This window comes from Megascapheus bottae, chromosome 3 (genome assembly GCF_031878675.1).
Source record: "Megascapheus bottae isolate mThoBot1 chromosome 3, mThoBot2.hap1, whole genome shotgun sequence".
Classification (NCBI taxonomy): Eukaryota; Metazoa; Chordata; class Mammalia; order Rodentia; family Geomyidae; genus Megascapheus; species Megascapheus bottae.
Genome location: NC_143511.1, coordinates 80089783 through 80104072, shown reverse-complemented (window position 1 = coordinate 80104072; position 14290 = coordinate 80089783). Strand labels below are relative to the sequence as shown.

The following is a 14290-nucleotide window of genomic DNA, read 5'->3' as shown; positions in this document are numbered from 1 at the left end:
CCTGTGATTTCTGCACGGTTATTTGTCTCAGGTAAGTCACTTGAAGTTCAATCTGCCATCAGGATTCACGGCTGCCTTTGGTAATCATAGGGAATTATTTTGCTAATAATACAGGTACCTTGATCTAATTTAGTTTTAATGCCAGGAGGTACCCTCTCCAAATAATCAGCTTCAGGGCAATTCCAATTTCCAGGTTTGTTACACATTCTCTAGAGAAGTTTCGATTCAAAGCAGCCAAAGTTACTTCTTTATCACCCCAAATCATCGAGGGCAAAATGGATCCTACCTCTATGTGTTTGTAGAAAAATGCAGAGAAAGGCCCAGCCACAGAGGGCCACAGACAACCAGCACAGACTCCAAGCAAAGGGACAGGACCAGGTCAACTTCAGTCCATCCAACATTCCTTCCCAGCACCCTTAATTTTTCTCAGTTTTGTTCATTATCTCATTCATTTTGTATGTATATGGATGCACACGCCCTGGTACGAGGGTTTGAACTCAGGGCACTGTCCCTTAGCTTTTTTGTTCAAGGCTGGCATTCTGCTAGTTGAGCCACAGCCCTATTTCTGGCTTTTTGTTGGTAAATTGGAGATAAGAGTCTCACAGACTTTCCTGCCAGGCTGGCTTCAAATCATGATCCTCAGATATCACTCAGCCTTCTGAATAGCTAGGATTCAAAGCGTGAGACACCAGCACTGAGAGATAAGAAAAAAAAAATCTTTTCCCTACCAGGAATAGTCTAACTCTCTCTATTTGTCCTTCACCGGGCAAGATAGGGCATGATGTTTGCTAAATTTTATTAAAGAAGAAACTGAGTCCCCAAGACCAATATTTGGCCAATGTCAAAGAAGTTAAGTAAGGGGAGAAGGAGTCACCTTGTGCTCCCTTGACCAAAGTTGGGGAACCTGGGAAATGTGTTTGGCCAGCTTTGGCAGAAGCTGGGCACAAAGTAATTAACGAAGTACACGGTGACCGCTCAGCTCTGTTCTCTGCTTCTGGGCAAAGCCTTCCCCAGCCCCCACCCTGTGCCCCAGAAACCAAGTGTCCTTTGTTGTCATTTCGTGTTACCAAACAGAACCTACTTTCAGATTCCTATTCATGCGCTCATATGTTTATGCTTTCAATCAGGAGAGCCGCCTGCTTCTGTTCTGCAGGAAGGGCGAGGAGGTGGGCGGGTTCCAACCTCCCTCGCCCTGGGTGGGCACCCAGGGCCTCTCCAGGCCTTTTCTACCCATCTGTACAGGAAGTAGGGGGCTCAGACCAATGCTCCTTAAACCCAGGGAGCCACCGGCGCCTTGTTTCTAAGGGCAGACACTATCAGGTGGAAACTGTCAGCAAGCTGTTCCCATTAGAGTCAGTTTAGGGAAAGGGGAGTTCTCCTACCCAGCCACCTCCAATCTCTCTTTGAATGGGAAATTTTCCCACTGGGCTGGCTGGACAATCTGTTATTGGCCTCTGAGGTTTTTTAGCACAGGGGATTTGGACTCTACTGAGCCAGGGGTGGAGCGGTGTATGTGAGTTTGCTAAATGCCCAGACTGGCATCTGGTTCCCTGGACATGTAACTGATGGTTATATTTTGCTGTTTTTTGGGTTTGGGGGTAGGGGTTGTCATCAGGCTTGAACTCAGGTCTGGGTGCTGTCTCTGAGTTTTTTTTACTCAAGGCTAGTGCTCCACCACTTTGAGCCATAGAACCACTTCTAGCTTCCTGGTGGTTAATTGGAGATAAGAGTCTCACAGACTTTCCTGTCTATGCTGGCTTTGAACCGTGATCCTCGGATCTCAGCCTCTTGAGTAACTAGGATTATAGGCGTGAGCCACCGGCAGTGCCTGTGTCTAATCTTCTTGGTGACATAAGAGTCACAGCTTAGAGGATTCTGTCAGCATAATGTCACTTACAAGGGACTGGGCTATCCAGACAGTATCTTACGTACATGTTCAGTCCTGACAGGTGACCAGGACAGGTCACTTACACAGTCCTGTGTCTGTCTTCTTTCTTTTCCAAAAGCACATTTTTATCTTCCCATTCTCCCTCCTCAACCAGCACCCAGGTCATGGGTTTCTGGGGAAGCCTGAGGCTGGGGGGACCAGACAGACCCTGTGTGCCTCAGGTCAGGGCCTGCACAAACAGCCTGTTACCGTGCACATTCCTGGTATTCAGTCACTGTTGCTAAATCACAGAGGGCTTCTTGGAGGCGGTGAGACCAAAGGTACCAGTATGAGTAGGAACTGACAAATTGGAGAATGGGGGTAAATGCAGGTGGAGAAGAAGCCGCCTCTTATGTATAGCCCAGAAGAGGACAGAAGCCTAATGATCCTGGATGTTTGAGGGGCTGCTAGCCTTTCAGCCTGGCAGAAGCATGGTGGGGCTTTGGCAGCCATAGGAGTCCAGCAGAGCTGTGTTGGATGCCAAAGGCTTTTGGGGGACTGTTCAAGATCCTCTGGGCTCCCAGAGAAGAAAGAAGGAGAAGGATTGCCTGCTGTCCATCCCATCTGGCTGGCCCTCGCCTGAAAGACTGACCCCTGACCTCTGACCCTGACCTTGGATGGGTTTCAGAGCCTCGGCAGGCAAAGGGCCTGTTTGTGGACAGATGCACAGGCAGAGGGCAGCTCCTAACCCGTTCTGGCCCTTTCCATCTCAGCCTGCCTCTCACAAGCCCCTTCCCCAGCTGGTGGACCCCTGGGCCCCTGGCTGCTCCCCTCCCCGTGTCCCACATAGTTGCACTGGGAGAGGGGAGTTCCTCTCCTCAAACACAAGCTATTTTGTTCTCTAGGAGCTTGGCCTGAGTGCTGGAATTTTCCTCAAATTTAGGGATCCCTGGTCAGTTGAGCCGAGACTGCAATGCAGTGGGTTCCTGCTACAGCTTAACCCCCTGTCCCTCTACTGCTTGAACCCCTTCTGCAGCTTCTGCCTGCCCCTGACACTTTTTATTGTTGTTGTTGATAGGCCCTGGGGCTTGAACTCAGGGCCTGGACTCTGTTCCTGAGCTCAAGCCTAGTGCTTCACCACTTAGGAGCCCCAGAGCCACTTCTGGTTTTCTGGTAGTTAGTTGGAGACAAGAGTCTCACAGACTTTCTGCCTGGGCTGGCTTTGAACTGTGGCCCTCAAATCTCTGCCTTATGAGTAGCTAGGATTGCAGGTGTGAGCCTCCCGCATCCGGCCTCCCTGACACATGACCCTCTACCCCAGATAACACACTGCAGTCTCTACTTGTCTGCTTGTCTCTTTCTTCCTCCCTTTTTCCTTCTTTCTACCTTCCTTCCTTCTCCACCATCCCCCCACCTCTGCTCTCATCTATGTCTTTTGTTCTGGGGCTTGAGCTCAGAGCATCAGTACTTTACTCAAGCCTGGTACTCTATCACTGACCCACAGCTTCACTTCCAGCCTTTTTGTTTGTTTGTTTGGTTGGTTGGTTTTGTGGTTAGTTGGACACAAAAGCTACAGACTTCCCTGCTTAGGCTGGCTTCAAACTTCCATCCTCAGATCTCACAGTGTCTAAATAGCTGGGATTACAGGTGGAAACCACTGGCACCATGGACTCTCTATACAAGGAATGGCAGAGGTCACTGGCCCTTGTGGCTCTGACACAGTCCCCCCTTGCCTTTCCCTGTAGCAGGCTAAGGCACAGGGCCCTCCGTCCAGACTTAGAGCCACCAGTACAAGGTGGGAAGCTTGAAAGCTTCAGAAGTAGAAGGGCCAAGGTTTACATCCCAGCATTGCCTCTTCCTAGCGCCATGACTGCTGTCCTGGCCTCCAGCCTCCATGGACTCTCCCCTGGGACCTCCCCCGGATGGAAAGCCAGCTTGGGAGGGTGGGGGGAGCTGGGTGAAGCAGGAGTTTGGAGGGGTTAGGAGTTGGAGGGTGGGAGGGACTCAGCAAATCCCTCCTTGGGTTGGAACCCTCCTGGGCCAGAGAAAGCTCACGCTCCTCCCTTTCGCTCCAGGGCACAGTGTCGTTCCCAGCAGGACTTTCTCCCCACACCCCCCACCTCCTCCCTGAATCCCTCCTTAAGAGGTGGCCTAAGGGCCACCGAAACAGCTTCCCCACAGGTCAACCTCGGGTTATCTTCCTCTTCCCTGGGGGCCTGGGAGCCCTGGGCCCACCCTGGAATTTTGCAAACCTGTTCTGAATTCCTCCCTGAGGCCAAGGTCCCCCAGGCCGCCTCACTGGGTCTCTAGCAACCAGCAGGGGTCATGGTGGAGGAATTCAAGCAGCTAAGGTGGTCAAAGAATTAGGCTTGAGCCCTGGCACCGCCCAGGTTCAAGGCCTCACTGGGAAGAAAGGAAAGGAAACTGTCTGCCGAGTCCCTGGGGGGAGGGGCCGGGCCAGGCGCTGCTGCCCTGCCTCCCTCCCCATCTGTCTGGCTAGAACAGCCTTCCACTGCCTGGGCCTGGGGCTCCACCCTCAGTTCTCAGGGCTCACCATCAGTAAGTAGGCAAAAGGTGCTGGGCAAGAAGTGAGGTGAGGAAGTCTGCCCCCAGCCCCCATCCTAGGAGCCGCAGTCCCTGAGCTCTGGCTCCTTTGAAATTCAGAGTGGGCCTGGAGGCCCCCTACAGCCTTGCATGGACCCGCCACCCTTCCCCAGGCCCCTGCCCACAGTTTGCATGGAGGAATGTGGTCACCTGGGTGTGTGGTTCTGATGGCAGGGAACTTACCCTCTTCTCTACTGACCCAGGCCTCTCTGTTCTGGCCAGGGGACCGGCCGGCTCTATGTCACCAGCCTCTTCTCTGCATTTTGTCCCTCTGCTGGGCAATGTGGCTCCCTCCCACAATGAAGCATTCAAAGGTGTAGGCGGGGACCCACAGGGGAGGAAGAAGCAGCAGGTATGAGCAAGGAGAGGACAGAGCAGCCCTGGGGACTAGTCCAGGATGGCTTTCTGGGGGAGGCAGCCAAAGCCTGGCTGGTTGACTGAGCAGATGCCTCAGAAAAGACACCTGAGGCCCTCATCCATCTACCCTGCACCTGAGGCCTCTCTCCATGTCACATCTGGAAGCCCACGTCTCCCTCTCAGTACAGATACCCACCTCCTCTGCCGTCCTGCCTCCTTCCTCCCCAGTTCTCAATCTGGAATCACACAGGCAGGATAGCAGATGAAAGCAAGAGGGCTTCCCGGAGAAGGTGGCTGGATCCTTGGCCTCAGGATGGGCCAAGATGAAGGGTGAGCGGGCAGAGCTGAGGGGAGAGTGCAAAGGCAACAGAGGAGAGACAGCATGGCGTGTCAGTTAACTCAGGGGGTAGATGGAAGGGCATGACACAGAGATAAGACCAGGGGTGTCTGAGGGGTTAGATTGTGGCTTGCTTTAAGCCCTGTCAGTGAGTTCAACTTGGGGTTTTTTTTTGTAGGTTTTTTGTCCTTCATGGGGCTTGAACTAGCACCTGGGCACTGTCCCTGAGTTCTTCTTGCTCAGGGCTAGAACCCTACTTGAGCCACAGCATCACCTCCAGTTTCCTGGTGGTTAATTGGAGATAAGAGTCTCATGGACTTTTCCCATCCAGGCTGAGCTATGAACTGTGATCCTCACATCTCAGCCTCCTGAGTAGCTGGGATGACAGGCCCGAGCGACTAGTGGTGAGTTCAGTTTTCAATGCACTGTCGAGGGCGGATCTTTTAGGAGGCAGGATGGACCTTAGGTGCATCTGGCTCTTCCTTCGGCCTCTGTCTTCCCATCCTGCAATGGAAATCAGGCAAGAAGATTCCAGTGGACCTTTCCCCTCGGCATCTGCATGCCTCAGGCTGTTTCCTCCTCACTCCAGCTTTGCTGGGCTTTGGAAGTTGACTTTTAGGGGAAGCTTCCCAGTGTTTGGAAGGCCTGGGATGGGGTCAGCATTCCCACAGCCCACAGAAGTGAGTGGCTGCACTGGGGACAAAAGCTGGACTAAGGGTGTCTATTGGTCCAGCAACCTAGGTTCCAGGCCCCATCACTACAGGAGAGATGGGGGCCACTTCTCATCTACAAAATGGGAATTCAAGAGGTGCCAGGAAAGCCAATAGGAGGGGGGAGAGTACAGACAGGTTTAGTAAACATTTCCACCAGGCCCCAGAACAAGGCAGCTGCTGGCCAGGAGAATGGAAGACACCATTGATTCCCCTTGGCCTCAGGGCTTCCAAGGAGAAGAGCCCCGGCTGGGGGCTTTACATCTGGGGTGGGGGGGGGAGATCAAGGCCAAGCCCACCTGGAGGTGCCATGGAGCAGAAACTGTGCCCGCTGAACAGTTTTATCATGGCCTGGCTCTGCACTGTCCCAGCTCAGCGTGCCTCCCTCTTCCCTTTACCCCTGGCCCTCAGCCCTGGCCTGCTGGTGCAGCCCCAGGCCCAGGCTCAGTGCAGATTCAAGCTCCTCCCTGTCTGGCCTCATTGTTTCTCATTGGCCATTCTGCCTGATTTTAGCCTCTTCCCTGGTGAGGTGGGGGGAAGTTCCCCCACCTGCTAGGGTGGCCAGAGTCCCAGCAGTGGGCTCAGCTAAGCAAAGGAGCGCTTTCTTGCAAGGGATGTAATTACCTCATCCGTGCAGAACTTTGGGTGCATACAAACGTTTCACCCCTGTAATCAGATCTCAGGAGGCTGAGATCTGACGGTTGAAGTTCAGCAGAAGCAGCTTCTCTGCCTCCCATTCCTATGAAGCCCTCACCAGCCTGAGCCAGGCAGAGCCTTAGAGTAAGACAGAAGGTTCTGGCACCCCTGCTTCACCCCAGGTAGGCTAGGCTAGAATCATTTCACAGAGGACAAACAGGTTTGGGAGTCCCAGGCCTTTAACTAGCGCCCAGTTGAATCAGTAGAGCAGGGAGGAGGCCTGAGACACAGCAGGGAGCAGTTTCTTAGTGGCATCCATCCCTGGCTGTGTGGCTTAAGGGAGTCCTTCCGCTCATTGGATCTGTGGGAAGGTGACAAAATGAGGCTAGTGGCTGCCATGTCACTGTCACAGAGGAGATGAAGCCCCTAGATGGCATCTAGGCCTGGCCTTCTCCTGAGAAGGGCCCCAGCAGGAGACACAGCCCCCTGAGGGCTTCCAGCCCGAAATAGCCCAATCTGGAGACCAAGCCCATCCATTACAGCTGCCCCTGCCTTTTGCTGTCCCCTGCTGAGTCCCCAGGGTTCCTGTCTTGCCACAAGTCATTCCTCCCTGAACTGGTTCCCTCACATTCCCTGAAAAGGTAGAATCTTCCACCTGTCAGTCCAGGAGCCTCTACTGGTGACTCAGAGCCAGTATGGCAGAACCCAAACCCCAGGCTTTGCAGCCCAATGGTCTGGGATCAGATCATGACGTTCACTGTGGGCTCTGAGCCCACATCCAATCTGTTCCCTGAGCCTCAGTTTCCTCATGCAAAGGCCCAGGCTGACTGTGGAGGCCCCAGGTAGACAACCCATAATGCACCAGAGATGTGCCTGCAGCCTGGCATGGAGCAGGTGCTCAGGTGAGCATATGGGCAGTGTCAGATAAGAAGATGGTGCCCATCCACGAGCCCACAGTGGCTAGCCTCTGCACGGCCCTGGGGCAGCTGTCCTTACTGGGAATGATGAGGAAGAGAGGAAGCACTGAGCATCCCAGCTCCAATCCCCAGAAGTTCTGATCCCCGCTGGCCTCTTCCAGGTCCTCCTCCAGTCTTTCTGGGCCACAGCAGAAGTCCAGCACATGTGTCCCCCCCCAACTCCCCTGGCACACAGGGCAGCTGGGCAGGGTAGACCTTGATCTGCCCACTTGTCAGATGACACTGAGGGTGCTGGGTCTGAGGAAGGAGCAGGGAGCAGCTCCAGGCCACCTGGCAACCCAGGGGAGCCAGCAAGGTACGGGCCACAAGGGAGACAGACAGTGACAAGGGCTGAGGATAGGGAGCTGAAGTGGCCAGAACTGGAATGTCCCAGGCATAAAGCACTCGCAGAGGACAGCCACTCTTTCTGTAGCCCTAATTCCAGAAACGGGGAGGAGAGGGGAGCGGCCAGTTAAGGGTGAGTGGTCCCATTCCCTTGCTCCCTCAGTTACCCACCCACTCTATCATTTACTCATTCATTCATTCACTCATTTCCTCATTCATTCCCTCCCCACTCAGCTACTCACTGGTTCAGTTACTTGTTTACATTCACACATTCACTCATCATTCATTCATTCACTGAGCCAACCATCCATTTATTTATTTATTTATTTATTTACTCATGGATCCCTTTAGTCATTCACTCATTCAGTCATTTACCCGTTCATTCACTTACCCATTCATTCATTTACTACTCTTCCAGCTCACTCACTGATTCACTACATTCATTCACTTGTCCATTCACTCACTCATTATCAATGATCCTCTGTGCTACTCCTCAGGCCCAGGCATGGTGTGAGGCCCTGAGGACACAGCAGTAATAAAGGCAAGGCCCAGCCTGCCCCCAGCATCTTTGATCTCAAGTGTCCCTCAGGCTAGGGAGAAGGCTCCATAAGGGCCAGCCTGTAGCTGGGAATTGCTGGCAGTGTGTCAGGAGAAACTACAGGCCCCCCAGAGCACTGGAAAGAGAGCATTTGTGGGGTTTTCCCCTGGCGCTGGCCTGCGGTCAGGCTCTCTTTCATTCCTTCTCTACCAGTCATGAGACTCATGGGAAAAATGTGCTTTTCTGAAGGGCAGATTATTTTGAGGGGTGGGGAGGGACATTGCATCTGAGACAGGATTTCACATCCTGAGCCAGGATGGCTGCACACTTGAGCTCGTCCTGCCTTGGCCTCTTGAGTGCTGGCATTATAGGCATGCCCCACCATGCCCAGCAGCGAACAGATCCCGTCTGACCCTTACATCGTGCCTGTATGGGGAAACTGAGGCCTGCCCATGCGGTGCAGGGGGATCGCTACACGGTCTCCCTGCTCTCTCCTGCATATCTTCCCACATGGCCTTGGAGCTAAAGAAACCCCTGCTCCCTGCAGCTGTGCCCTGCGTCTCCCTGTTCCTGATTTCCTGGCTTCTCATTCCCGGTCGGCCCTGTCTGTAATTCAGAGCCAGTGGCTGGGGTCTCCTCTCCTGCATCCTCGCAGGGCCAAGCCCCTGCATCAGGTGAAGTGGGAGTTCAGGATCTCCACCAGGCTGGTGTAAAGCTTAGGGAACGTCCCAGAGCTCACCCCAGCTCCACACCCAATGCTGTCCCTGCGCAAGCCCCACCAAGGACCTTAGCCTGTCCCTAACCGAACATACCCTGTAACTGACAGCACCAGAGAAGCTTCTAGATCCTTCTGGATTCATCTATACCCCTGCTGCACCCCTGTCAGGGACTCCTTCCCTCCCTCTCTCTCCCTCCCTCATCCATCAAGTGTTTGCTGGGTGTTTACTGCATACCAGCAGACATCCAGCAGCAGGGCAGACTGAGAGCTGGCAGATTAAACACGTGACAAAGCCAGGCAAACAAAAACAAATTCTTTATGGACAAGAGAGCCTGTGAGGTTTGAGAGGGTGGCCTAGAGTGTTTGCCTAGCATGTACAAAGCCCTGGGTCCCATTCCTTGATTACCACATACACAGAAAAAAGCTGGAAGTGGTGCTGTGGCTCAGGTGGCAGAGCACTAGCCTTGAGCAAAAGTGTTCAAGGAGCTGGGCTTGGTGACTCATACCTGTAATCCTAGCTGCTCAGGAGGCTGAGATCTGAGGATCCCAGTTCAAAGCCACTCCAGGCACTAAAGTCCCTGAGACTCTTATCTCCAATTAACCACCAGAAAACCAGAGGTGGTGCTGTGGCTCAAGGGGTAGGACCGTAGCCTTGAGCTGAAGAGCTCAGGGACAGGGCCCAGGGATGGAGCCCCATGACCGACGAAAAAAAAAAAGTGTCCAAGGACAGTGGTCAGGCTCTGAGTTCAAACCCCAGGACTGGCAAAACAGGAAGTGGCCATGTGCAAGCCCGGAAGGAAGGCCTCCATGGAATCCCCTTCCACTGGACTACATAGGCCTTGCACATCTCACTTCTGGGATACAGAATCTTTCGTTGCTGTTGTTGATCCTGAAACTTCCATCATGGAAGCCACCCCATCCCTAACACATCCACACCACGATCAGCTGACAAACAGAATCCTTGATTTACTCAGGGGAGGAGTCGCCTCTTCCAGGCAGCCTTCTACGACTTCCAGTGTGGAGTTAGAGCATTGCCCAGGCCTTGGCTTAGTCATCTCAGGGTATTTGTGTCTCTCCCAGACTAACCTGGGAGTGCCATGAAGGCAGAGACAAAGCATGGCTTATTTTTAGACCCCAGGGCCCAGACAAGACTTGAAAGTATTTGTTGAATGAATGAATGAATGAATGAAGAAGCAGAGTCCAGAGAGGAGGGACTTGCTTCCTTTGCTGCTCTGGCCCAAGATGGTCCTTTTACCTTTGCATCTGTGAGGCTAGCTGTGTGGGAGGCCAGAGCTCTGAGGCCAGCCTCCACCAGCTGGGGCTGGGGACTCTCTCCACCACCTGTCCACCACCACTCCACCCCTGTGTCTCTTCCTCCAATTGCCAAGTCCAGGGGCCTGAGTGTGCCCTGGGCCCTCCAGGGAGGGGAGGACCGGCCTGTCCTTCCAGCCTGGCCCTGCCCAGAGGCCACTGCCAGCAGTTATACAGCAGGGAAAAGCTGGGTGTGGGTTCCTGAGACATGCTGGATGGAGAAGGAGACCCCAAGGGGACCCCAACTCTGTTTTGCTATGGCTGTGCCCCCTCTCCCCAGGATGGGGGCGAGGCCTCCACTGGGGCAGGTGGAAGCCTTCCTCGTGCCAGGCTTTAGTGGGCAGCTCTGGGCCTGGCAGATCAGCCCCTCAGTCAGGATGAGGAGAGCAGCGTCCAGCCCCCCCATCCAGGTTGGAGGGGGTTCTTCCAGACAGGGGCAGCTCTCCCTCCCTCCCCCACCCTGTGCCAGCCACTAAACCCATCTCGTTCTTAGGACTAAGTGTCTGCTTCCTGTACCCCGGCCCTCACACCAAGCTTGGCACTGGCACTGGGAGGTCAGCCACAGGCCGCCTGACATGCCAAGACCTCAGCGGGGCCTGGCCACACTCCCGTGGGGCCCACAGCTCCAAACGTGGCACAGCCGAGTCCCCAAGGCCACAGCGGCGGTCAGGGTCTGGGCCTGGCAGTGGGGCCTGGTTGGGGGGAGACAGAAGCTGAGATTCTATTTTTCATAGAGACCATGGTCCTAGGAGGAAACCGAACCCTAAAAGGTTGCCTCTTCCCCTCTCAGCTTTGAGATCAATAGCACCCTCTCCCCCACAAGCCCTCCAACCCGCCCCCCACCTCCTGCCCCGTGCCCAGCCTCTCTCAGCCACAGCCCTGCTTCCTGAGGCACCATGTGGCCCAGCGGGCAATGCCAGGAGCCCGGTGCCCATCCTAGGAGCCCCAAGTTGGCAGAAACCCCCACCCAGAAGCCAGCTCCTGTAGCTTACCTACCCCTGCCAGGACTAGCCTCTGTTCCAGTGACTTTGCCCAGCACTCATTCTGCCCAGGAGCACTTAGAGCGAGAGCCCTGCCTTTTAATCACCAGACAGTCCTTGCTACTGGCTCTGGCTCTGAGAGTGACATCTGCAAGATGTCACTCACTGAATTGGCCTCAGCAAGCAGGGCCCCCGGTGGGGGGGGGGACAGGCCGACAGGGGACCTGCAAACTTCCTTCTCCCTCTGCTTAGCCAAGAGCAAAACATAAACAAGCCAAGAAACTCTCTCCCTTCCCCAGTCCCTAGCCCCGAGCCTGAGGCCCACAGGGACCCCCCCCATTACCTGGTGATCTGGGCACCCCTGCACCCCCACAGTCCTGAGATACACAGTTTACTGAACCTCAGATCCCTGAAGCACAGCAAAGTCTGCTCCACAGCAGCTGACATGCCCAACTCCAGCACCTACCGAAAGAGTCGCCTGGGTCCAGGAAGGAAGGGGACTCCATGGCGCTGGGGCCCCTGGGCCGTGGCCCCACCTGCTTCATGAAGTGAGGCCGCCTCCATGAGCGCCTGCCTTCCTCCTTTTGTATTCCATCTGGCGGCTTTTCCTCCTAGATGACTGGGTGTCCCCGCTCGCAGGCCCCTCTCGGCCCCCCCCTGTATCCAGCGCATTTAAAGTAGCAGTAACCTCTTTCTCCTCCCCCCGCAGCCTGGCTGGAAACATTAGAAGGGACCGAGGCGGCGAGATGTCTAAAATAGGAAGACGCCAGGGACGCCAGGCCGGGCTGCCCGCGATGCTGGGGGGGGAGCTGGCCCGGCTATGCCAATGGAAAGAAGGCAGAGAGACGGGATTTCACATCTGGAAGCTGGCTGGGGAGGGAGGGGAAGGCTATGGGAAGAGGGGGGAGACTGACCCACTTGTGGAAGGGGGTGGGGGCCTGCTGTGTGAGGTGCCCAAGCCCACAGGGACTTCTCCCAGCCCCTGCCGGAACCTCCCACTCAAATTGTTCCCAGACATTTCCTGCAGTGTGTGGGGGGGGGTAGAAACTGACTCATCCATCCATTCAGTTAGTCACTCAGTTTTTAAAAAAATTTTTGGAGGGGGGAGGGAGTATCTCGTCCTCACCAGACTGGGTGCCAGGGGCTGAGAAGGCCTGTGGCCCCCTGGAAGAGGGCACCAATGCCAGCACCCCCCTTCCCGCAGTGGAGAAGACCTCACAGGTAAATGGGGTATTGCAATGTGCCGTGAACACAGAGAAGGACCTCATGTGGACAGGGGAGGTGATCAGGGAAGGCTTCCTGGAAGAAGGGGGGCACCTACATTGGGGCCTCAAGGTAAGCACAGGAGGAGGATTTTGAGTGCAGTTGCTGAAGGATACAGGGACCATGGGCTCCCCCCGCCCCCAGTCCTCCAAATATGTCCAGATGGGTGGGGGGAGAGGAGGGAGGCAGGGCCTGTCGCAGACCTGAGCTTGGTCCAGGTGAGCCTCGCTGCTCTTAGCACGGCCTCTCTGGCAGGTGACGGGGGGCTGAGCTGGTCTGGGTGCTGGTGGATCACGCCTGTAATCCCAGCTACTCAGGAGACTGAGATCTGAAGAGCTCAAGTAGAAGCCAGCCCAGGCAGACAAACTCAAGGAACTCTTGTCTCCAACGAACCAGCAAAAAGGCCAGAAGTAGAGGTGTGGCTCAAGTGGTAGAACGTCAGCCTAGAGTGACAAAGCCAAGCAAGAGGAACAAGGCTCAGTTTCAGCCCCAGTACTGGAAAAAAAACAAAAACAAAAACAAAAGAACTGGGAATCCGGGCTTGGTGGCCTGTGACCGTCGGGGTGAAGTCTACAGTACGAAGACCTCCAGTGAGAGGCCACAAAGGCAACAACTGTCTGAAAGAACAGCAGAGGCCAGACACACGCAAGTCCCATGGCAAAAGGGGCCACCTTGAAGCTCAGGACAGCCTTTTCTAGTGGAAGCAGTTGGTTCGGGTCCTGGGTGGAGACGGTGCTCTTTGGACAGGTGAGTGGCTTGTCCAGGGCACAGCCTTGGTGCTGGGGGGAGGAGGAGGGTCCGGGATGGACAAAGATGCAGCCATTCCTGCCAGCCTCATGGGCTGATGGGGTGGGAGGGCCCCTGGAGGAGGCAGCATCTGATCTGGCAGAAAGAGAGAGAGAGAGAGGGAGGATCAGGGGTTGGATGGACTGCCAGGACCATAGGGGGCCCCCAGGCAGAGGCTGGCAGGAACGGGCCTGAGGCTACCTGGTAGAAAGGGTCAGAGGCCAGGGCAAGCAGGACTGGCCAGCAGCCCAGGGTATGCTTGGAGTGAGCAGGCACACACAGCCACAGGCTGTAGGGATGACCTCCTTTCACTGCCCGCCCGGATGTTCCTGCACTGGGCACTGGAGAAGCCAAGCTGCCCCTGCTGGAATGCCAGAAGCCAGGCCTCCGTGACCTGCTTTTGGGAGAGATGGCTCGGGAGAGGGGGTGGGGGAGACGGGAGGTGGGGACAGAGGCAGGAGGGGCCAGGCAAAGAGCCAAGCCTTGGGTGGCAGGGTCCTGTGAGCTTTGTCCACTGCTGGACAGCTGATCATAGAGAACCAGTGGCCGCTGACGTGGCTGGCCTGGCCACGGAGACTCCTCCTGCCCCTCTCCCTCCCCCTCCTGTCCATCTTAAATGACAGCTCTCTTAATTACAGGCAGATCAGGCCCCAGTTCCTCAGCTGTCTAATCCTGGAGACCTGGGGCAGGCAGTGTGGTGGGTGGGTGTGCCAGGCCCTTGGACCCCCCCAGCCAATAGGCAAGTTCGATAGGTTGAGCTCCACCCCCTGCTCTCCAGTCCCTGTCCCCGCTTTGTGGGAGCCTTAAGGTACACAGACACTTGGAGTCTGTTTGTGTTGTCTATGTGCCAATCAGTACCAGGGCTTGAACTCAGGGTCTGGG

General features: G+C 55.3%; 1 protein-coding gene across 1 annotated transcript in view; it reads right to left on the bottom strand.

Moving 5' to 3' along the window:
- Nucleotides 1-12035, bottom strand: part of Dab2ip (DAB2 interacting protein) — a 162653-nt gene extending 150618 nt beyond the window's left edge. Inside the window, exon 1 of the mRNA XM_090330559.1 lies at nt 11826-12035. Coding sequence (XP_090186685.1) covers nt 11826-11904 — 79 coding nt within the window. The 5' untranslated portion in view covers nt 11905-12035. The remainder of the gene's footprint in view (nt 1-11825) is intronic.
- Nucleotides 12036-14290: the final 2255 nt, after the last annotated feature.